Source organism: Eptatretus burgeri, chromosome 16 (assembly GCF_056783735.1).
Source record: "Eptatretus burgeri isolate ZD-2024b chromosome 16, Ebu_testis_v1, whole genome shotgun sequence".
Lineage (NCBI taxonomy): Eukaryota > Metazoa > Chordata > Myxini > Myxiniformes > Myxinidae > Eptatretus > Eptatretus burgeri.
In genome coordinates, this window is record NC_140976.1 from 16200869 (window position 1) to 16226934 (window position 26066).

At 43.3% G+C, this 26066-nt stretch overlaps 1 protein-coding gene across 4 annotated transcripts in view; it reads right to left on the bottom strand.

Moving 5' to 3' along the window:
* LOC147010604 (adhesion G protein-coupled receptor G6-like) overlaps positions 1-26066 on the bottom strand; it is a 72422-nt gene that overhangs the window by 36054 nt on the left and 10302 nt on the right. For all 4 annotated transcript variants that reach the window (XM_085860284.1, XM_085860282.1, XM_085860281.1 and 1 more), the window contains exons 5-9: positions 17889-17927; positions 6096-6184; positions 5834-5883; positions 4961-5160; positions 3654-3780 (exon numbers count right to left, since the gene is read on the bottom strand). In XM_085860284.1, coding sequence (XP_085716410.1) covers positions 3654-3780; positions 4961-5160; positions 5834-5883; positions 6096-6184; positions 17889-17927 — 505 coding nt within the window. The remainder of the gene's footprint in view (positions 1-3653; positions 3781-4960; positions 5161-5833; positions 5884-6095; positions 6185-17888; positions 17928-26066) is intronic.

Sequence of the window (26066 nt, forward strand, 5' to 3'; positions counted from 1 at the left end):
GCCGAACATGGGATTGTCCGAGGGGGGGTGTTAATTCTCTATGTAAATTTGTACCATATACCACCACGTGGCGGTGGTGGCAGAGGGTATTACAACTTCCTTTTTTACCTGGGCAATGGTGATGTTAAAGCACTCTTTGCACAGGTAAATTTGTCCTCCTTCACTCCCCACCCTCCAAAAAACCCCAAAAACAAAAACAGAGGGGCCTGTGAAAGCCTGTCAACATGTATGAGACATTTATAGCAGGAAGGGGCCATAGTGTGAGACATCAGGATGAACGGGGGACAAAGGGGGAGGGGGAGCGGTACATGAGGATGGGGAAGGGAATTAAAGCACTTTCTGCACGGGTAAATTTATCTTCCCTTCCTTCTCCTTCTTGCCCAATTTTTTTGGAAACATGATGACTCAATGGTCTGTCAGTGAAGCGAAGGGTAGGAACAAAATGCAAATGAGGGAAACAACTACAACAGTAAGAGTGAGAGGATCAAGAGGAGGGAGATAAGGATATATGGGGGTGAACAAGCTGCACACAAGCTGAATAAAACACAGCAATAAGAGGATGTGGAAAGCAGGAATGAAACAGAAAAGAAACCGATCGACAACTAATCAACAAAAAAGGGTGAAAGAGAGAGGAAAAAAACAATAAACAACATGAAAAAGAGCAATCAGAGATTGCAAACCCACGTCAGGACTTCTTTTGAGTGGTGTATTTTATATGTTTTAGGGAAATCCAATATGGCGACAAACCATGTGACCTATGATGTCATATGTGTGACCCTTTTGTTCCTCATGGACAGGCGGTCATATGTGTAAAGTTTCACCTCGATCTGTTCAGCCATTTCAGAGAAGGAGATTTTTTGAAGGTTAATAAAATAAAAAACAACAATATGGCTGCCGAATCACCTGACCAATGACATCATCAAAACAATTTTTTTTGGACCATTTTATCCTGAGATGAACCTCAAAATTTTTTTATACTGATCAGACGTAGCGTTCTAAATATGCAATTATGATGTCATAACGAAGGCACCTTTGACGTCATAAAAATACCACACTCATTCCCTATGAGGAGTACTTGCTATGTGCCACTTGTACACCCATGGCTTGGGGAACATTTGTGTGAAGTTTTCCCTCGATTTGTCTAGCCGAACTGGAGAAGATGATTTTTATAGGTTTTAAGGTAAATCCAATATGGCTGCCAAAACCATGTGACCAATGAAATCATTTGTGTGAACCTTTTGTTCTTCATGGACAGGCAGTCATATGTGTAAAGTTTCGCCTCAATCTGTTCAGCCACTTCAGAGAAGATGATTTTTGAAGGTTTTCCGAAAAAAAAATTACCCCCGGTTGGGGGTGACGGTCATCTCTGAAGCTCTGTAGATGTGGATCTCTGATCGGCTTAGAATGGTTTCGATGTCGTCTTGTCTTTTGGTTCAACGTACAGACGAAAGCCTGGGAGTAAAAAGGATAGAAAACCTCAGAAATCAAACTACATTTCTGAGTTATCCGGAGATAGATTTTGGCAATGGATGATTTCACAAGTTTACAGCATCGGTGACCTTGACATTGACCTTCAATCAGGTCTAAAGTCATACCGTTGTGCATCACTCATCGACCCCTACCTACATACCAAGTTTCATCAAGATCGGGCGAATTTATTTTTGACCGTATTACATCGACGACTTTCCCAACTTTGAAGACACGTGACTCGATAACCAGGAAGAATTTCAAAAAACCGGCCTGAACAAATTTAGATATTGTTCCATATTATCAGAATCCGAAGGAATTTCGAAGATCGGATCATAAATGGCGGAGGAGATAGATTTTGAAAATGGACAATTTCACAACTTTGGAGTGACCTTGATGTTGACGTTGACCTTCAATCGGGTCAAAGGTCATACCGTTGTGCATCCCTCATCGACATCTACCCACATACCAAATATCAAGAAAATCGGAAGAAAAAAATGGGGACGTACATACGTACGGACTGGTTTTATTAAGAGATGACCTAAAAAGCAATATGGCTGCTGAATCACGTGACCGATGACATCTCAAATTTATTTCTGTGGACCATTTTATACCTAGATGACCGACAAAAATGTTCATATTGGTCGGATATGCGTTCTATATATATGCAATTATGATGTCATAATGAGGGCACCTATGACGTCATGAAAAATAACACTCATTCCCCATGAGGAATACTTGCTATGTGCCAAGTTTCAATTTTTGGGTTTCAGAGATACAGAGGTCCAAAGTTTTTCCGTTTTTCCAATATGGCTGCCACACCATGTTACCTACGATGTCATAATTATCATTATCACATTATACGTGAGTAGTTGCACCGATGGTGAAAAGTTCATCTCAATCCGACAAGCAGTTGCGGAGAAAGACATGAACATTCTGTTGGGACAAACAGACAAACAAACGGACCCAAATGCAATACCCCCTCCTTCGGTGTGGGTAATAAACCGGAAAGGAGTACTTGTGAATCGGCTTGTTTTGGGTAGATGAGTTAGAGCGGGGAAGAAGAAGAATGGAGAAGAGAAAAAGTAAAAAAAAAAAAATTGAAGGTATAAGGAAGGCATTAAAGTGACGGTGGTGAATAATGGGACAGAGTGGATGGAAACACAACAGGTGGTTATGGGAAACAGTTGGAACCCCCCCCCCACCAAAAAAAACAACAAACAACAAACAAAAAAAACCAACAACAAACAACAACAAAAAAACAACCAGTCGGCCCAAAAATATCCGAGTCTGAGTCGCAGTATCAAAATTAATAAAATAAGCATGAAAAAAAAATACATCGGAGTGAGGACTCAATGCGAAGAACAATCAACACAAATGGAGAACATAAAACTGACGGCAGCACAGATAAATCCGGAGCAATGACTTGGCTTTTTGGAAGCAGATCACTCGAAGGATCAAGCCAAGCAACCATGAGACCAAGAACGCGGAAATAGAAGTTTACGCTTCCTTAAAAAAAATCACAAACTCTCACGCGATATCAATGAAAAGCATAGTTTCATCTCAACTCATTTTGGCGGGTGCAGGAACCGAGAAAAACGTGCCGACTTTACAGGTAACCTCGTGAAGATCATACCATCAAGCATCAATCGGGATAGTCGACATGTAATATGGTGTAGAATTGAGCTACGTCCCCTCATATATTTTGTACAACGGAACAACCAGGGTATTTTCACTGAAAGCAGTATTATCAGAGTGGGGAAAAAAAAAAACATCTGCTCATTAATGGAGAGCTGACGGCTGGAAGCAATCGACCTGTCCGGATGACAGATTGTGAAAACCTTCTTCCTGAAAGTGGCACGCAATACCAACAATCATTGCCTGCTATTGTTGTTCCGTTGGCTCAACAATGTGAGACCCAGTGCGACTACAGGAGTACGTTCTCTATTACCAATGTAGAAGAGCTCGAAGATCTCAGACAAAATCAAGCAAAGCTTTTCTTTTTGCAAGGTAAACATTTCTTTGCGGTGAACACAAAAAATAAGGAGCTTATGACAAAGTACCTGCACTTTACATAATTGTAGACTCAGCTTGTTATTATTTTAAGCTTCTGTGCCTGACCGATAAGAAGGATAAGAGCCAAGCCAACGCTCCAAAGTTGTGCTCTCTGCCTCTTTGCTACTTACCAGGCACGACTTCCGTTTTGTGTTGGATTCACAATGCAGGTTATTTCCGCAGTTTGGTTTCCAGCCGTTTCAGTCCAGTTGTAAACCCCTTTAAATGCAGATTCCAAACTTTCTGCATTGCAGGAATCTGTTTAAAAATAAAAATGAAAAGAAACATTTAATAATTGTGAATTTAGAAAAAATTGTGAAACCATTTAAAAGTTGGGAGAAATCCACGTTGGGACACAGCATCCCCCGATGAAATTATTCTTTTCGCTCGAACTCATGATGGAGTCGGAAAGTGACGTAAGAAGTAAACATATTATTTGAATTACGAGGACATTAGTCGACAATGAATCAGAGATGAACCTAGGGTGTTAATCATCAACAACTATAATCAAGATATTCTAATTATAATACAGTATTAACAATATTATAAGGCATAACATTGCAAGACATGCCAAATATATAGTATAATGAGGCTTACGTGGGAATAAAAATACGTTTACACACTTTCTTATTCATTAGAGATATTTATTTGATGAAGATCAAGACGAAAAACAACGTAATCATTCACATGTCTTGGACAATTTTGAGCAACTTGTTCGTAGAATGTTTTTAACAAAACCACTTGTGTGCCTCCAGGTAGGAATGCCAAACAGGTGAATGATTTGTTCGAATCAAAACAAAATAGGTATTTTTTTTTTGCCTCTGCAGCCGAAGGCGCTGGAGGTATTGTTTTTGGGTTGTCCGTGCGTGCATGCATGTGTTCATTGCGGACTTTCGTGACTGTGATAACTTGTAAACCTCTCAAGGAATTTTGCTAAAACTCGGTACAAGTATGTACTATGACGCAAAGATGAACTGATTAAATTTTGGAGTCAAAAGGTCAAAGATTTATGGTCAAGTAACCTTCAATTGAAAATCTTTGTTACTACAATGACTTGTGAACCACATAATGGATTTCAACCAAACTTGTGCAAGAAGAAGTAAAAAGAAACAAAGACAGGGATATTCTGAGTAGAACCAATTAGAAGAAAAGCTTTCAACATGAACCATAAAAACGCCAAATAAACAGCAAAGTAAACTTATGTTCAAAGTCTTAAATTGTCAAAAAAGACAACTTTGTTTTGAAGTTTCTTTCACATCTTAATTTCTTTGTTTAGGTTTAAATTTCTCGAAAAGCAATTTGGTTCCATTTCAAGTACTTCTCTCCATTCGAGATGCATTTGACTTCTCATACCTGCTTACTCTGCACTTATAACCAAGCGAAAGAAACTTTTGAACTTAGCCGTGAGCAGATTAACCAACTCATCCGGAATGCTCACCGGCGTGTGTGACGGATTTGATTGACAGCAAAATGCCCTTTCTTCGGAGAGACATTCCCGGCTTTTCTTTATCTTCACCTATATGCCTCCTCAGTCCCTCCAGTATCTGGCGTGGAATTCCTTTGGGCTTATTGGCTTTACAAGGCTGTCGGGACTTTCTCAGGACCACTGTGATGATCCCGGATAAATTGGTCCACTTCCTATCGGAGAAACACAACAATAGTTAACCCATTCAATGGCATTACATACTTCAAGTACACATTTGCAATCATTTCTGGTCTCCTCCTTGATAGTGTGGTTATGCTTGTAGGAATATTCCAACAAAAAAGCCTTTGTTTATTGGACATCTGGTGGGACTGCCTTTGCTCACACACTTACTCACTGACTTTTCCCTCATCACGCAAAATGTGCGCAATTTTAGTAATGGATATCTAAACAACAACAACCACAATTATTGTAAATCTTGGCATCGATGTTGACCGCAGGTAACCTCAGTAAAAGTTACTGCCAATAATTTCTACCACCAAGGTGAATAATTCCATTCCGAACAATGCCACAAAAACAAAATAACTGTTCATGAGACGTTGTCATTTGAGACTTTTGAGCATAAGGTTTGCAAATTTTACTTCATTTTGGGCCCGAGTTCAATATACAACTTCACCTGTTCCAAAAGCTTCATCGTTGCTCATAAGTAGGTCAAAAGAAAATGGGGAGGGGCAGTTCTGAAAGCTAAAGCAAAGGCCTTAAGGACTTCGGGAGAGCAATTTACATGGGGCAGTTTGGAGGAATGCAAGTGGCCTGGTGAGACAGGAAGGAAACATTTATGTTTGCATGGAAACTTGTCAAATGCAACATACTTTTCTCAATGCATACCTTGTCATTAGAGTGACATTGTAGTCCATGTCTGCCAGAGCTTCGACGAGCTTGATGACAAAATAAATAATAAAAAAAAGACATCAAAATTCATTCATTGGAGACCTGCAGGCTCGGTCTCTGATCAAGCATGTACAATATTGCGTTGCACGAAATGCAAACGAAATAAAATATAGGTACCATGCAAAACACCTGACAAGGCACACATGCATTTCGTCATTAGAAGATTAACTGTGTAGATGTTGTGACTTCACCAGCTCACCCAATCGTTGACCACGTTTTCGGTGACGTTTGCATTGATCAAAGTTCTGTTCGATGCAATATCGACAAATATTCGCAATCCAGTGGGGTCTGTTGGAGAAAGATGTCAAATACATGCTCTTTAAACCACCTTTTAAATTAAACGAAGATTGAGACTCAGGGAAAAGCTGGCCGACAGAGTCAAAGGTCGACAAACTGAAAGTGGGGTGAAGGTGAACAAGAGGAAAAGGGAAGTAAAGACATTAAACAACAGATTGAGTACATGGTATTGGAGGTAGTGAGAGGGAACAGTGTTAGTGGGATTACAAAATGTTGTGGGATGGGATGAAAAAACATGAAAAAACATGAAATGGTGAGAAGCTTCTCCAATTAAAGGACAAGAGGGTAAATCACAAAAGGATACACTTTGGCAGGAAATTCAGCAGATCAACAATTGATGTCGGGGGGTCGAGGGAGGAGATAAATTAAAACACGTTCACAAACATATCAGATTCTGTGGTGTAATGGCTGGAGTATCCGTTCCGAGTCTGACAGGTCAGTGGTATGAGCCCTGTCCAAGCTGCTTCCTTGCGAGACTCTCAGCAATCAAAAATGATAGAGCATTGACAAACAACTAAAGCTTTGTTGAAATGGCCTCCTCCTGCATTTAAATTTCTTTAAAGGGAACTCAAATTTGATTCCTTCTGGTTTGGGTTCTTTGCACGCTCATGGTGAAATTTGAGCTGCTCATTTCCATCTCACTAAAGCCGAGTTTTCCAAACCGGATTTGTTGCGTTTCGTGTTGTGTCATTCGTCTGAGTTCTGCTGTTTTGTCCCGTGCAACATTTCATGTTAATTCGTTCGTTGTTTTGTGCAACGATATTCGTTTCATATTATCAAGGCCTGAACGTATTGTCAAGGGTCAAGGCCTTCCCTCAGATAGTAGTGTCCTGCTTTTGTCCTGGAGGTATTTCCACATATCTTGCTTCTATTTCCTCCACATAGTCCAGCGGAAATGTGAAAAAGCATGTTGTGACGTCATTATGAAGTTTTTTTGGTTGATTCATCATCTCTGAGCTATCCTGAATCAGAATCAGCCGGGTGCCACACTCGTACCCTTGAGGAATGTTTTTTGAGGCGAAAAACAAAATGGCCACCACCGATTTTCGATAAATTCTGTTTTGGGCTATATCTTCACTTCTAATGCTCTTACACACACAATTTCGGTGTCTACTACTATGTTTTCATTATCAAGGAATCCGATAATGATAAAATTGAAGGTGTGTATATACGACCTGTCTCATATTTTCAAGATGGCCACCATTTTAATATGAAAAATGGCTATTTTGCAGTTCTACTGATCACTTCGAGTAAGAAATTGAATTTGATGAACCCTCAAATATCAATACCACGTACAATAATAGTCAATGACGGCTGAAGTAATTTACTTGCAATGATCAATGAATTGATGATTATATTGGAAAACGATTTTTACACAAATATATCCAGATACATGTGGATAGTTGACGAGAACTTTGGGTTCTGTGTTAAAGTAAGTATGTACATGTATATGATTTTGAAATTACCTTTTATTTTTATGCAAACAAATAGTAACTTTGTTAAGGATGCAATGTTCTACATTGTGTTCAATCTTCGTCATCGTCGTCGTGATTAGCAGCTACTGCCCTTGCCTGTTCGTTACAACAGTCTGATCCAGCATTACAACTGCAAAACATCGAACATGACATCTGTGCTGCCACACAAGCACACCTCCCGGTGGAACATGGCCGGCTGGTGGAGCATCCACACTTGATCAGCTGCAGAATGGTGACTGGTGCAGCAGACACTTCAGGTGTAAGTGTGGTTGGACACAACGTCGCACCGTCCTCACCTTCTTGCCATCCATACTTGATGGGATCCAAGTTCAAAGGGTCTGACTGAGTGGCAGATTTCCATATAATGACTTGATGATGAGCGCGATGTACATGTTGAACAAAGGCATCATGCGATGGGGGCAACGACTTCAATTTCGGAGCAGAGGTAATCTTGGAGTTGGCCATCTTAGACTTCCACAACTGATAACGGTGTGTGGACATATCACCTTCGACTTTGGAACCATAACAGGCAGCAATGAAGGTAGTTGCCTCAGATATCATCTTTTCCTCGTCTGCTTCCAGCTGACCAAGTAAGGTGGGATGATGTCTGCCCATTAGTACCTTCAGCGCTGTGGCCTTTCCAATGCCAAACAAATACGACACAGTATCACATCCGGTCAGAGCATGTACAGCAGGCAGATATTTGGTGATGCTTTTGTGTTTCAGTGCTGTTTAGCGAATGCCTACATTCGCCCTCCCAGCACACGGACTCTCCATGCTGACATTCAGTCATCTTTTCCTTGAGGTAGAAACGAATCAACAGGACAAAAACATCTGTATCGTCACAGACCACTTTGATGTACGAGTCACCACTGACACCTGACACAATTCTAACTAAGTGATGGATGATTATGACATCTGCTTCTTCATGGTGTGTTTTCAGATCCTGTCTCTGGAGAGTGGAATTGTTCCATACTTATACTGGTGTAGGATCTTTTCCGGTGATCACCAGCTTGGTCTAGTTGTCCACAATGTGGGTCATCAGATACTGACAGATCAAATCGAACACTTGTACTTTATTGTAGGCTACATTTAGGACCACTTTTTGCACTGGAAGTGTTGTGTGTAAGTTGAGTTGATGTTTTCGACTTGAATCATGAACCTGCGACTGGATCTCGTCATTTGTTTCGTGCTGATTTTGATGTACCTGTCCAAAATCAGGTATACGTCACAACACTCCAGGTGGTATTTGATAGTTCCCATGAAGTTGATCACATAATCCTCAACTGTAGCATTTGTGGGCCAATGTACAGTCCATAACATGGCGCATCCATCCATGATGACAGCATCTGGAACAGCTTGGATTCGACTTGATTGCTCAACTTGGAGTTTCAGATTCAGGATTGCTTTTGATTAAGTCCGCATCGCACCGCTCTCATCAAACAAGGAGGCTGGGACAGTGGACAGTTCATAACATCCCTGATATCAATATCCCTGTATTGTTGGAGACATATGACCCGGGTGTAGATCAATTCGGTATCATATACTGGCCTTCTATCCAGCTTGATGCTCTTTTTGGTCGAAGTCATCAGGGTCACTTTCTTGGTTCGTGTCTTGTTGAAGCTTGTTGGCGATCCAAATTCAAATTCCACCATCTGTTGTCGTCCAATCTTGAGAGAATCATCAACGTTTACCTTGTTTGTCACATGAAATATAGTAGTAGACACCAAAATTGTGTACGTGTAAGTGCATTAGAAGTGAAGATATAGCCCAAAACAGAATTTATCGAAAGTCGGTGGTGGCCATTTTGTTTTTCGCCTCTAAAAAAAATTCCTCAAGGGTGCGAATCTGGCACCTGGCTGATTCTGATTCAGGATAGCTCAGAGATGATGAATCAACCAAAAATAAAAAAAAACTTCATAATGACGCTAAAGCACGCTTTGCCCTGAAATGGCTGTTTGGCATCTAGACTAACACTATCCTATTTCTATTTCCTCTCCTCGCTTCAAAAAATAAATAATAATAATAAAAAAATCGGAAAAAAAAACACTTAATATTTCACTCCGTAAATATTTTCATTGAAATTCCATTTCCATTGAATTTCCTTCTGCTCCTCCACATTCCCTCACACATCCAAGGCCTCCGCTTTAACCTGACAGATCTTTCAATCCAGGCTGGTGCCAATAAACCAGACATCATCTGTTTAACAGAATCCTTCCTCCCACAAGACGTCCCCAACTCCTTAGTGCCTGTCCCAAGTTACTGTCTCCTCCAATGGGATAGGCCTGAACCACGCTCCGCCGACTGAGTTGCACTTTACATCAATAACTCAATTTCTCACTGTCTGTGTATTCATCTTACACCTCCCAACCCCCAGAAGTACCTCTGGCTGTGACTTCCCTCTGCTCCCACTCCTTGTTCATCTGTGTGTTGTCCCGTCCTCCTAACAGTGACGACTCCATCTACATTCTACATGATCTCTCTCCACCAACATGGACAAACTTTTAACCACTCATCCCAACTCTCTCTTTTTCATATGTGGTGATTTCAATTGTCACCATGTAACTTGGCTGGGGGTTGGTACCTCGCTCATCAGCCATGGCACTTCAGAAAAGGACTTTTGTGACTCCATGGAACTGACTCAATCTGTGACCTTTCCAACCCAGATTTCTCCCAATGGAAAATCCTCCCATCTGGATTTGGTGATGACCAACTTACCCACAAATGTCTCTGGTTTTTCCTCAACTATAATTGACTCATCTGTTCATGTGCTTGTGAATGTCAACATCTCTCTGGCTATTCTCAGAGAGCTGCCTCAATGCTGGTGATTCTGGCATTCCACTCAAGCAAATTGACAGAGACTACAAGCAGACATCTCTATCCAGGACTGGTCTCCCGTAATCGACTGCTCTTAATGTTAACTCAGCCTGGAAATTCTTCCACAGAAAACTGCTCCTTCTCATGCGTAGACTCATCCCATCTCATCTTCAATTACTCTTTCCTTCTTCCCGCCCATGCTACACTGAATCCTGCAGTGAGGCAGTTGCTCTGAAACAACTTGCTTTCTCTTCCTGGAAGGCTAATCCGACTGAAAGCAATCCGACTCAGTGCATTCCAAAAAGTCAGCAACAAGTGTGTGTCCGCTCTCAGAAGAGCCAGAACACAACATCTGCCGAACCTCAAGAATGAACTTTCAACCTTGTCTCCCTCCTCTAAAACCTGGTGGTGCCTTGTTAAGTCAGTCTCTGGTGTATGCTTCTCTTCCACTCCTTCCTCTCTTTAAATGGCATCACAGCCGACTCCGCTCGTGAGAAGGCCGAATGGCTCAATTCTGTGTTTGCTTCAAAATATTGTGTCCGAAACCCCTCACTCTCAGTCCCCACCCTTCCCTGTTGTATCCAACTGCTCCTAGACTCTGTATCTTTTGCACATGAGAAGGTGGAGAAGGTTCTTTCAACCCTTGACTGACTCTGCTGCTGGACCGGACGGCATCAGCTCACGTGCCCTAAAAACCTGCTCTGCTGCTCTTGCACTTCCTGTCTCTGCCATTTTCACCCTGTCATTTACCCGAAGATATATTCCATCTGCATGAAAATCCACCAACATCACTGCATGACATAAAAAGGTGTGAAAATTGACTCCCTTAACTACAGACCTATCAGCTTACTTCCAATCATCAGCAAGGGCATGGACTCCATCATAGCAGTTGATATGAAATCCTTCCTTTTCTCCAACAACTTGATCTCAGATCACCAATTTGGATTCTGACCAGGTCACTCCACCTTGGACATGCTGCTTCTACTCACCCAACAATGGATGGAGACCCTCGATGTCAGACATGAGATCAGGGCTGTCTCTTGACATATCTCATGCTTTTGATACAGTCTGGCATTCTGCCTTGCTCTCAAAACTCTATGCCTCTGGCATCCAAGGCCAACTCTACACATGGCTTCCTGACTTCCTCTACTCTCATGGCCAATGTGTGGCACTCAACGGAATAATTTCATTTCCTCTCCCTGTCTGGGCTGCAGTGCACCAAGGCAGTGTTGTGGGCACAGTCCTATTCCTGATATTAATTGATGATCTCTCTGACTCTCTGGAAAATCCTCTTTATCAATTTGCTGATGACTCCACTCTCTGCCGTGGCATCCCTCATCCTTCAGATAGCCATGCTGCAGCCTCTTCCCTCTCTTCAGACCTTGACAAAAACCACAAGATGGTCAAACACTTGGAATATGTCTTTCAATCCTGATAAATCTCAAACTCTCACTATCTCTCTCCAAAAGGACCATCTGGCAAACCCTCCAATCTACCTTCTAAAATCTAAATAATCCTCTTGAGGAAGTTCAGTCATTCAAATTCCTCGGTCTCACGATCAGCCATGATCTTTCTTGGGCAAACGACATTTCAAAGTTGGCATCTAAAACAAGCCGCTGACTGGACATCTTTGTACAAAGTCCTTCCTTGGCACACATGAACTCCCATCCATCCACAAGGTCTTCTTCCACAGATTCACTGGTCTCCCCTGTGGGCTGGCGACCCTGCCTCACATCTTACTCAGCTTGACACCATGGAAACCAAGGCCTTCAAGATTATTGGAATCTCCCGCGATTAAGCTGAGTCCATGGGCTTATCATTTCACCATCACAGATGGGTCAGAGGTCTCTCTGTCTTATACCACCTCCTTGCTGGTCTTCATGCTCTACATTTTGCATTCTCACACAATCCGCCATTAACCCACTTCGGGTGAAACTCCCAAAATCCAGATTCACTGCTCACCTCCATTCATTTGTTCCTCTTTTTCCCCACATGTGGAATCAACTTCCACATCCTCTTCAATGTCATCCTTCCCTCCAGGTCTTCCAGACAGCTGTTCTTTATCATCTCAGATTGTCCCCAATCCCCCCCCCTCAAAAACAACAACAACCTTTTCTACACTCGTTTACCCCACCCAAATCCCTCTTCCTTCCAAATTTCCAGTTTTCCCTCCTTTGAGTTTTCTGCTTCATCCATCTTGTCAACGCCATGGATCCTCTCCTGCACTCATTCCTCCTCACACACAGTCTCCCTCTATCTTGGCCTACAACTCTGCTGTTGGTGTCCCCCCTCACGCTCTGTACTGTTCCTTTTGCATCCTGTACTTGTGATCCGCTCAGTCTTCCAGCTATTCCATGAGCCTTGACATATATATACACATACACACTGATGAGCCAAAACATTATGACCACTGACAGGTGAAGTGAATAACATTGATTATCTTGTTACAATGGCACTTGTTAAGAGGTGGGATATATTAGGCAGCAAGTGAACAGTCAGTTCTTGAAGTTGATGTGTTGGATGCAGGAGAAATGGGCAGGAGTAAAGATCTGAGCGACTTTGACAAGGGCCAAATTGTTATGGCCAGACGACTCGGTCAGAGCATCTCTGAAACGGCAAGGCTTGTGGGGTGCTCCTGGTCAGCAGTGGTGAGTAGCTACTGACAGTGGTCCGAGGAGGGACAAACCACAAACCATCGACAGGGTGTTGAGCACCCATGGCTCATTGATGCGCGAGGGCAATGAAGGCTATCCCATCTGGTCCGAACCGTACTGTGGCACAAGTCACAGAAAATTTTAATGGTGGTCACGGGAGGAATGTGTCACAATCCACAGTGCATCACACCCTGCTGCGTATGGGGCTGCGTAGCCGCAGACCGGTCAGAGTGCCCATGATGACCCCTGTTCACCGTCAAAAGCGCCTTCAATGGGAACTCTAGCATCGGAACTGGACCTTGGAGCAGTGGAAGAAGGTCGCCTGGCCCGATGAGTCCCATTTTCTTTTAGATCACGTGGATGGCCGTGTACGTGTGCGCCATTTACCTGGGGAAGTGATGGCACCAGGTTGCACTGTGGGAATACGATAAGCCGGTGGAGGGAGTGTGATGCTCTGGGCAAAGTTCTGCTGGGAAACCCTGGGTCCGGCCATTCATGTGGACGTCAATTTGACACGTGTCACTCACCTAAACATCGTTGCAGACCAGGTACACCCCTTCATGGCCACCCTGATTGTAGTGGCCTCTTTCAACAGGATAATGCTTCCTGCCACATTGCACAGATTATTTGGAAATAGTTTGAGGAACATGATGAAGTGTTCACGGTGTTGCCCTGACCTCCAAATTCTCCAGATCTCAATCTGATTGAGCATCTGTGGGATGTGCTGGACCAACAAGTCCGATCCATGGCGGCTCCACCTCGCATCTTACAGGACTTGAAGGATCTGTTGCTAATGATTTGGTGCCAGATACCACAGGACAACTTCAGGGGTCTTGCAGAGTCCATGGCTCAGCAGGTCGGCGCTGTTTTGGTGGCACACGGAGGACCAACAGCATATTAGGCAGGTGGTCATAATGTTTTGGCTCATCAGTGTGTATATATATATATATATATATATATATATATATATATATATATATATATATATATATATATATATATATACACATACATACACTTTGGTGTGAAAATGCATAAGTATTTCAAGAGCTGGGATGTTTTCAAACTCGTAACTCTGTGCTTCAACTTCTTGTTATCCACAGTGTGAAGTGACTTTTGTGTTACGAGTAATAATCTTTCTGTGACAATGATTTCTCTCCCGAATGGTCTTTGGCAGTGTCTCACTAGCGTGTAAAGACACTCTGACGAACTCTGTTCGTTCCTTCAAAATCTGGAATCAACTACTCCCATGACCGAACTCCCATCCATCCTGTTTGACACCAGCTATGTTTGGCAGAGCTCAGTCTATGATGATTTCTTCATTAAGAATCATCATCGAATGTCTTATGGCAAAGGATAAATTGGGAAAAAACGTTTATGAACCACACAACCACAAAAAGGGCCTCTGCCCGGCACAGAAAACATTTTTGAATTTCTTCCAAGATCAGTTTACTTTGTGCCGCAGCATGCTCCTTACTGCCGTTTTACTCGAGTTACAAGTCAAGCGAATAACTGTACAAGAAATGTTTGTTTATGAAAATACAAATACTAGTGAGTCAAAGTCATCTTAGACTAAAAGGACTGTCCGTGTGTGTGTGTGTGTGTGTGTGTGTGTGTGTGTGTGTGTGTGTGTGTGTGTGTGTGTGACATGTTTCATTATAAATGGTTCCTGGTGTCATAGAAGAATAGAAATGGTACCATTGGAAAGCTAATAATTTATTTAATAGGAACAAAAAATTGTGTCCGTTTGATCATAAAGGTGCCTGTTATCAAAGCTCATGTTTCCGGGATTGAGGAAGATGAAGTGGGATCTTGAGCTTTAATGTCGTGGTTCCTGCTGTCTATCGCATAACAAAAACTTGGTTGGAAAGCTCAGAATGGATTTATTTGGGAAATTTTTTTTTGTGTGTCCATTTAACCATGAAGGATACCCATTTTAAAAGCACGTCTTTCCAGGATTGAGGAAGAAGACGCGGGTATGCTTGGTGTTGGCTTAATGGTTTGGGTTGTGGGCTTGGAGTCCTAGGGTCCCGAGTTCAAATACTGCTTGGCTGTTGAATTAATACCAGGTGGGGTTGACTCAGTCTCTCATCCTTCTGAGTTTGGCAAAATGAGTATGAGCTTCCTGGGATGATTGAGCCATTCAAGTATCCTGTGTCAGAGTGGTGACTTGTCCAGGATTGTGCCCAATAGACAGCTTTGGCAGCACCAATGCTCTGTACAGAGTCTGGTCCCAATAGATGGATGATGGATTGATGGATGTAGTGGGTCCAACGGTAACATTTATTTTTCTTTCACAGAAACATTTTAGAATGACATGGGATGAGAACAAAATTATACATGGTCATACTTCTCGAACAACAGAAAAAATATATAAAAGCACACAGAAAGAGCACACAAACAACCATAGTCACGACAACAATAACGTTTTGTCTGAATCCATCAACAACCTTTTGAGATATCGTGCTATATATCGTTTGTGAACCTATCACTCATGGTAAAGAATCACTATAAATTAAAAAAAAATTAAAAAACATTCTAGTATCCGGATCTGGATCCAGATCTTTACCATAATCAAATCAATTCGTCCTTGTCACACACTCAACCTGTCCACCAAATTTCGTCCAAATCCATGCACAACTTTATAAGATATCCTGCTCACAAACAAACAAAATAGACAGACAAACAAACATGGATGACTACACAGCCTCCGTCGACCTTCGGTGGCGGAGGTAACTACGCGTTATAAAAGATCCCTTTTCATGCGTTTTCCTTCATTTTTACATCCTCGTTGACGCTCCGAGATAGACATACAATAAATTTGTGAAATACAACATGGTGTCTTTTGATTAAACCTGTCGGTGAAGCGAAGGGTTGGCACGCCTAGTATAGCATTGTGTTTTCAAACTGCGTGAACAATACCAACTTGGATAATTTTGAAGCAGAACTGGAATATTTATTTTTTGATTTTTTCTCAAATTACTATTACCGAATGAATGAACGGATTTGATAATTCTCAATCAAATATAATTGACTTCACAGCTAATTGGTCTGCCCCACATACATTTAGCTTAACATAAATTACTCTTACACGACAAACCATATCATACATGATGTTGTTGCCTTGGTGGTCAATACAGGGAGACTTTGGGCCTGAAAGGTTGTTAAATGTTTTTGAAGGTTTCTGTGTCTGAGTCTCCTTCAAATATATAAAGCATCACGATGGTCAGAGATTACTTTTTTAAAACTACTTTCATTTTTGATCACCGATGACATCACCACTCACAAACACAATCGTTACAGGGATTTTTATTTTATTGTTAAAAGCAGGTCAAGTTTGTTTTGGATTGCTTGATTGATCAATGGATTTATTTCTAAAAGTATTCCATTATAGATAAATCGAGTAATCACCTTTTGTATTTTGCTTTTTGGTTATGGGTATATATATATATATATATATATATATATATATATATATATATATATATATATATATATATATATATATATATATATATATATATATTTTGGGGGGGTGGGGGTGGGGGGAGGTCGGGGGAAGTTTTGTCTTTTCACAAGTAGCCAATCTCCAGTTACCCTGAGGGCATCACACGCAGCTACCAAAATAGATAGATCACACCTTCCCCTGAAGGTTACTCATGAGTCAGCTGAGTTTTTAATGACAAGCACATATTGACAGGGTCATGTCCATGAGACTCACCTTCAGTTTCCACAAGGTAAGAACAAAAATCTTAAATACCATTGCTTTTGACTGGGTATAAATCCCAAAACTCTTAGAATGTCAGGCCAGTATATCCTCACAACCATGAACATACATTGGTATTTCAAACCTTTCCAACATAACTATGACTCATAACACAAAGACGACATCTTGGTCCAAAGAGAGGGCATTTGGACCGCAATGCCTGTGCCATATCAAAATACTAGCACTCTTACCAACTGTGGGCAGTTCCAAATTACACGTGACAGCTAATCCCCCAAGCAGGCAATTTTACGAGGGTGTTGACACACGATGACATACATACTCTTTTTTTAAAGATACAATGGGAACTTTAATGTCCAGACAACCAAGTTTACACCTCCCTCCTAACAAAACAAAAGATGACGTGCTCCGCATGCAGTGCCCCGATGCTGTCCCGGCAACAAAAAAGGCAATGACAGCAAAGTTTGATCCTCTTGAATAGAGAGAGATAGGGAGAGAGATAGAGAGATAGAGAGATAGAGAGATAGAGAGATAGAGAGATAGAGAGATAGAGAGATAGAGAGATAGAGGGATAGAGGGATAGAGGGATAGATAGGATAGATAGGATAGATAGGAGAGGGAGGAGAGGGAGGAGAGGGAGGAGAGGGAGGAGAGGGAGGAGAGGGAGGAGAGGGAGGAGAGGGAGGAGAGGGAGGAGAGGGAGGAGAGGGAGGAGAGGGAGGAGAGGGAGGAGAGGGAGGAGAGAGAGAGAGAGAGAGAGAGAGAGAGAGAGAGAGAGAGAGAGAGAGAGAGAGAGAGAGAGATAGAGAGAGAGAGAGAGAGAGAGAGAGAGAGAGAGAGAGAGAGAGAGAGAGAGGACTTGATGGCTCAATGATGAGCACACAATCAAATGAGGTATCCTTCCAGCCTGAGGAATCGTCATGATTTTTCATAATTTTTGTTTTTAATTGAATGACTAACGTTGCGAAGTGTTGTTTTGTTTATTGTTACATCTGTGCATTAGGACATCCTCATGTCACTCTTACCGTGTACTCGAGCTTCCATCGGAAATGGAACACTTCCTTCTGCAAAGCAGGATAACAAAAGAATCAAAATGTTTTAATGAATACCTTAAAGTCAAACAATGCATCGAGATAATACAATGTTGACAATAAGTCTCAACAATGAAACAAACCATTTTCAAGAGATTACACTCATGATAACCCATAATATTACTTCTTTATAAATGTATGTTCACGCTGTTATATAATTACATATATTTATTCACAAGAGGGAAAACGTTGATACAAAAAAGGAAAAACCTTCGAGGGAAGTGCGCATGCCAGGGAGGAGGAACCACAAACACTTTTGGCAAGTGGGTCCCTCCATGGATATTTTACATGCCGAAGTCTTAAAGAAAGTTGCAAGTGAATATTCAGGGGCCAATTGTGTGATTTTTATTGATACAAAACTGTCAAAATATGTCAACATCATCTCTGGCACTTGATACCAAAACACAGAGCACGGAAGTTACAGCACCACAAACCCTTCCATGGTACACTGCTAAGATTCCATCAAAATTCCGTGTCGCAAACAGACAGAAAATACTTTCTCCTGATCGGAAACAATTCTCATAATCAAATGGAAAATAGTCGATAAAAGATTGTGCAGCAAAATTGAAGTTCATAATGCATTTCCAGGTATAACCTTTTGTAACTCTCAGGAAATAGTCTTATACGATTAATCATCAAACCACTTGACACCATGTTTGTGTCCCATCATCATTACCGCCATTTTGGATTTCAAAATGGCCACCTCTTACACATATTTTGTGGTACGTCTTGACTTTTGGGTTACTGAGAAACTTGATTCTCAAGGATATTGCCCCACTTTTAGGGTCACTGGCCATCAAGGATGGCTTTCTAAACTTCAAATTGGCCATCATGCAAATGATGGCTAAATTTCTACCCTTCATTAGTTTCAGAATCATAATGGATACACAAGAGGTGGCTGAAGACGAGCAAATGCGCCCAGTGCCACTTGTCTCATGCAGCGCCAGGGAGCATGATTCTAGCACCCATGTGGAAGAGATACCGGCTAAATTAGATACTGAAGAGATACCAGAAGCAAACCGATTTCAGGACATGTATAAAGTGTCAAGAATTGAAAAAGAAAGACAAACTATGTAAACCACAAGATGTGTCTACGTATGAAACATTTCTACTGCATGTAAATAAGAGATCAGCATTTGGGAATGTGGACTTCGTCAGTGTGTCACACGGACTGAAAGCACTGACAGGGGGAGATCTATTGGCAAGAGGGGAACAGGGCATCACAACTGTTACAGGGATACAACAGGCAAAAACAAAATTGAAAGAGATGAAAGGAGGTACAAAAGCAATGTTGACCCAGTTAGAAAGAGAAACGGGCAACATTCTACAGTGTCACGGTCAGATTCCGATAGATTGACGGGGTCTGGTTTTGAAATATTAAATCGCCAGCACTGTTTCTTCAAGGAAAGGATCCTCACAAAGAAGGTAGGATTACACATACTTTCCAGAGTGAGAACAATGGAAAATTGATCAAAGATATTTGACTTCCTTGCCAGAGACATTGTTTACCGTAGTCGCTGAAAATATGTTCAAGGTCCTCAAGGACGTGGTAGTTCTGGTAAAGATACTGAAGATGCAGCGTTTATAGTAGCAGAGATTGAGTTTTTATGATGAGTTATTTGAGGGAATTGAATCTGGCGGATATATTACGACAGTTCAGGTCGAAACGTTGCATACAAATATGAAGTATGATCATGGTGTTATTCACAAGACAATAACATGTAGAACATTGATGACAAAAATCTCAGACAACATGCCCACACATTGTCATTTCCCCAAAAAGGGGAAGTTGCTGAGTGTCCTACATTCTAAGCAAGCTGGCCACAATGCAATGGACATACAGGTAGTGGACAAAAAAGGGAACACCAATGTAAAGTCACGTAACAGGGTGTTGGGCCACCATGTGTGGCCAGTACAGCCTGTATGCGCTGTGGCATAATGTCCACCAGCATCTGGAATTCCGCAGGAGTGATGTGGCACCATTAAGATCAGTTTAGGTATGGGAGCATGCACCGGAGCAGTGTGTCGCTGCGTCCACTTTCGGCTGGTACTACAGGGGCCTCCGCCTGGCCATCCCCCAGGCAGATGCCTGGCTCATCCCCATCTCCTTGAGATGCTGATCAACCTGCTGCAACCATGAGGCATGTGGTCAGCCCATTGGCTTCCTCAACTCACGAGGCTCCCTCATCAAGAGAATCTGGTGAGCAGGATCAGAGTCAGGAAAATGAGCCACATGTTCATACAGCCGTAGCTGATGCTCATGGACAATACAGGTAACAAATCTCATTTGAGTGTCTTAGAAACCGCTCATTGGACACAAAGTCCAATCAGTGATAGCCAAGGATTCTCCGAAGAGACCTGGCACCAAAGGAATGAAGTCTCTATCTCAGATCACTGGTCAGAGTCCAAGTCTCACATCCATAGAGCAAGACTGGAAGCACCAAGGACCTGACGACTTAGACTTTCGTCCTCCCACACAGGAAAAGACAGTGTCACACCCCATGAACCAGTGAATCTATGACTCCCCAGGCCTGACCCAGACGTCTATTGACCTCTGGCTCACAGCCAGCAGAGACGTGAATATCACTGCCAAGGTAAGTGAATCTTTCCACGACCTCAACATGCTCACCACAAACAGGCACAGACAGGATAGCAGCATCCAAGATGTCATTGCAAGTCTGGATCTTACTTTTGACCCAGGAAACCCGTAAAACCAGCGGCTCTAATTCCTCATTCAGCACCTCTAGGGCCCCAAAAAGGATATCCAGAGTTTCCACAAAGATGACTGCATATTCTGTGAAATCAAGGTCAGAGATCTTGACATTCCCAAATGGTGCACCACAGCTTGATCACTCTGACATTCTCTACAGAATCCAGTCCACACAAGTGCTGAAAAGTGTGGGGACCAGCACACACCCCTGACAAACTCCAGTAACAACTGGAAATAAGGTAGAGATGGTATCACCACAACTCACAGCACTCTCAGTACCAGAGTATCGTTCAGACATCAGATCGATCAGTTTTGGTGGCACCCCACGAAGACCAAGAATCCCCCAGAGGGCATCCTGATTCACTGAATCAAATGCTTTTCAGAGATCAACAGAGGCTACAAGCAGCCCCTGCCAAAACTCTCGTCTACATTCGGTGAGGACCCGCAGGGCAAGGATACGGTCAATCGTTGACCTCTTTGGTGTAAAGCCTGACTGCTCTGGGCACTGGTGCTCAAGCAGATGGTGGCGAACCCTATCAAGAATTATCCAAGCAAAGACCTTGCCCAGCACTGAGAGCAGTGCCACTCCTCGGTAGTTGTTGCAGTCCTAGCGATCACCCTTCCCTTTCCAGAGAGGGACAACAAGGATCCTCTTCCAGTCAGTTGGGATGATGCCTGTGTTCCAGGCAGAGCACAGAACTGTAGAGCAGAGCACAATGACACGAGTGCAGCATTTCCACCAGCCTTGAGAAGTTCAGCATGGATGCCACAGATCCCTGTGCTTTACCCCATTTCAACTGGTTCACTGCAGTCTGTGTTTCCACAAACGAAGGTGGACCACAGTTGATTGGAGGGTCAGCAATAGGGATAGTAACACCCCTGACATCCAACTCAACAGCTGGTGGATCAGCCTGGTACAGCCGCTCAAAGTAACCGGCCAAGCGGGCCTTCACTTCGGACTCCTCTGTCAAGAGCCCACCACCCTCCGCTCTCACTGCAGTACACCGAGGGATGGGCTTGGACGAACGCAATGAGCAAATTCCCCTAGAATCAGGACGAGAATCACCTGACCACAGATGAGGCTCGACCCCTCACAGATTCCTCACATTTTGGCCTCCTTGCCCACCCTCAGCACACGTACAGTTTTACACCTCAACTCCTTGAACAGCTCAGCTCAGCTCTGCCATTAAGCTTGGCCCTGCAATTCTGGTCAATAGTATCCAGTGTCCCTTGAGGGACAAAAGTGAGTTCCAAGACATCGATCGGCAACATCAAGGATGGTGGTCTTGAAGGTACTCCACAACTCTTCAGGATTTCCCAAAGCACCCAGACCCCCCAAATCCCCACTCAGCTTGTTTACAATCTCTTCAACTACTCTCTCATCCCTGAGCCTGCCATCATCCAGCCTCGGCTGGGATGGTACCATTCTCCTGGATTTAAGGTGCAACTTCAGAGATGCTATCACAAGCCTGTGGTCATTATTGAGGAACTGGGCATCTGGTAGACCCTGCAGTATTATTGGAGTCAGCTTATTTGACACAGCTCCAGCAACTCCTTGGGCATGGTAACCATCAGAGCGACCATACCAATAGTAGGTGTAACCACCTACCATGGTCACCATGATCTCGCAGTATTCTTACGTGAGAAAGTCAATCAACTCACACGTGTTTGATGGAGATGGAAAATGCTGTCTCGTGTGTCATTCCAGAATATCCCATAAATGCTCGATTGGGTTGAGATATGGTGACTGAGAAGGCGATGACATATGGATAACATCAGTGTCATGTTCATTAAACTATTGGGCGACCACACGTGCTCTGTGGATGAGGGAATTGGGGGTGGGGGGGGGTTCTCCTCTTGAAGCCATGTGAGCCATAATTATAGGCAACCATGCCTGTGAAGCATTTTTATGCATGACCCTAAGCATGCTGGGATGTTATTTACTTCATTAACACATGGGTCACACCTGTGTGGAAGCCTTTGTTGGCGTCTCTCATATACCCAGGTGTTTGAGAGTTTCCATTCTTTGTCCACTACCTGCGGCTAATGCTGAGCAAGGCAGTAGAGGCGATCTTACTACAATCCTCAAGTGTGCCAAAATAATCATGTGGGTAATCACCAACACAGAAAGAGAAGCCGTAGTCCTTTACAGGATCTCTTGACGGCTCAAGTGAGAGTGTTGTGCCAGTAGAACTGATCATGATGAACAGATGGATCCAGCGATTAAAAGCAAACAAGACACGGGACCAGGCCTTGCACAAATCATGCATCATCATCTCTCAAACTGTGATGTGTCAATAATTTTAGACCACACACTCCAAAGTCTCAGTCTGCAGCATCAAAGGAAGAGGTCAACACACTGATGATTTTAAATGCTGTTGAAGCAACAAAGGCTGAGTTTACGATTCATATACTGGATGTATACGGTGAAGACACAGACATGTTGCTTCTTGCATTAAGGTGTGTTTCTCTTCTTGGAGAAAAAGCAGCTATGCTGATGGGTATCGTGTAAGTGATTGGCATCTACGTGTGAAGATGCAACCAATTTGTAATGGAACTTGGATAAGATAAAGCCTGAAGGGCCTTGTGCAAGTGGGCATGCATTAACTGGTTGTGATACATCAGGACACATAACTAAATCAACGAAGGCATGCTTGGAAGCCTTCTTCAAAGCAGATTGTAGTATTGTAGCTTCCATATCTGTTCTGGGAATATACAACTTTCGAAATGACATATAAATGTTAAATTAGGCCTTTTGTTGGTGTGTGTGTGTTTTTACACTGAACCGGTTCTGCTTGCCGGGCACTTTTAACCTGCTGTCACGAGTCTTTCAAACAAAATGTTCATCATTTAAATGAAAGTTTCAATTTCAAGATGGTTAATCATAATTGTTCTGTTCCTGAAAGCAAATCGGAATACGAAAAATATCCGTGGATGAGAGGAGTCGGGTTCGTGTCACTTACTGTTTGTACAAGTGAGCGGCGGCAGTGGATACAACACACGGACGGACGCTTAACCTTTCACCAATTAGTAAGACTATCAAATACCACCCGTGGCTTCACTGAGGGTAATACTCAAGGGGGAGGGAGAAAAAGAGGGGGAAAGAGGGAGAGAGGGGGTGGGGAGAAAGAGCAGGGAGAATGAAGCGATGGAGGGGAAAGGAGAGAGGAGGGAGGGGTAGCGAGGAGGAGTGGAGGAAGAGAAGACCGCGTGAGGCGAAAGGAAGGGAGGGCAGATGTGCGGTAGAGCGTTAATTATGATTCATACTGTCTCATCAAAATGATTCTGCATAGAATAACAGTGAAGATGGAAAGAAAATAATGTCTGAAATCCATTTTCTACCGGTCATAATATAAACATGGTCCAGAGACAAACTCTTGTCTGGACAAGTCTAGAGACAAACTCCTGTCCAGACGCATCTGGAGACAAACACCGTTCTGACATAACCACTGTCCAGATATGTTCAGAGACAGAGAGAGAGGGAGCGAGAGAGAGGGAGCGAGCGAGCGAGAGGGAGAGAGGGAGAGAGGGAGAGAGGGAGAGAGGGAGAGAGGGAGAGAGGGAGAGAGGGAGAGAGGGAGAGAGGGAGAGAGGGAGAGAGGGAGAGAGGGAGAGAGAGAGAGAGAGAGAGAGAGAGAGAGAGAGAGAGAGAGAGAGAGAGAGAGAGAGAGAGAGAGAGAGAGAGAGAGAGACAGAGAGAGACAGAGAGAGACAGAGAGAGACAGAGAGAGAGAGAGAGAGAGAGAGAGAGAGAGAGAGAGAGAGAGAGAGAGAGAGAGAGAGAGAGAGAGAGAGAGAGAGAGAGAGAGAGAGAGACAGAGAGAGAGAGAGAGAGAGAGAGAGAGAGAGAGAGAGAGAGAGAGAGAGAGAGAGAGAGAGAGAGAGAGAGAGAGAGAGAGAGAGAGAGAGAGAGAGAGAGAGAGAGAGAGAGAGAGAGAGAGAGAGAGAGAGAGAGAGAGAGAGAGAGAGAGAGAGAGAGAGAGAGAGAGAGAGAGAGAGAGAGAGAGAGAGAGAGAGAGAGAGAGAGAGAGAGAGAGAGAGAGAGAGAGAGAGAGAGAGAGAGAGAGAGAGAGAGAGAGAGAGAGAGACAGACAGACAGACAGACAGACAGAGAGAGAGAGAGAGAGAGAGAGAGAGAGAGAGAGAGAGAGAGAGAGAGAGAGGTGGGGGTAGGGGAGCACAGACCACTCGCTCAGGGTGACGGAGCACGAACCACTCGCTTGATAGATTTTTATGCTTTTGAAGTTATAGAGGAGACACACTGACTGACACACACACACACACACACACACACACACACACACACACACACACACACACACACACACACACACACACACACACACACACACACACACACACACACACACACACTAGTATTGACATAAAAATCTCATATTGTTTCTCTTGTGGCCCCCGAATGAAACAAAAAAATATATATTTATTTATAATGGTACTCACAGCCCATACTCCTTCCACCACCCTCCACCCCCCTCCTCCCAAATTTGAGTAATAGTAAATATCATCATTTTAATCTTACCCTGCGCATCAACATACATACATACATACATACATACATACATACATACATACATGCATATATTGGGAGAATGCGCCAGAGCGCATCGCGACGTCCACTTTCAGCCAGTACTCCAGGGGTCTCCGTTTGGTCATCCCCCAAGCAGATCCCTGTGGCCCATCCCCATTTCTTAGGGATTGGACATTCCAGGCACCCACCCGAGTCCCGAAGGGACAGCTTCATGTGAACCCGAGGAGACCACCGTCTGGTGGACAACACCTCAACATCACCTCAACACACACCACAGTGTGTTTTGGGGGGTGAAGTGTTTTGTGGTGGCTAACGTGCAAATCTTACCACCAACCTCCTAGGTAAGGTAACCAACAGTAGGTGGATGTCCAGAGATGCAGTTGGTACCAAATATGGATGGCCGTTGGGTCACAAGGAGCTCCTCTGCCCTTTGGCAGGTTTTGTATTTAATCCTGCTGGGTGTGCATAACTGCATGTTCATCCACCTTCCACAGCAGGGGGACCTGGTAAGGGGAGCCAGTTTAATTGCCGACACTCGACCATGAACAGGGATAGTTCAGGTTTTACATGATACCTGGAGCAAGTCACAGATCTGATCTAGACTGACCTGACAATCAGGGTTGGGTGCCACCATATCAACCAGGCTGCTTTGTACCGTCCATTAGTGCAGCACAATACAGGGCTCCCTATCCTCAAGCAATCTCCCAACCCAGCCTCTGAGTAGCCGGATTACAGGCGCACACCACTACACTCAGCATAAATGACATCTGCCAGACATGGTGTTCCCATTGGTGTGAAGAAGCATGAAGGTTTGGGTAGAACACACCCATCTATGAACCTTTGGGCCTTGCAC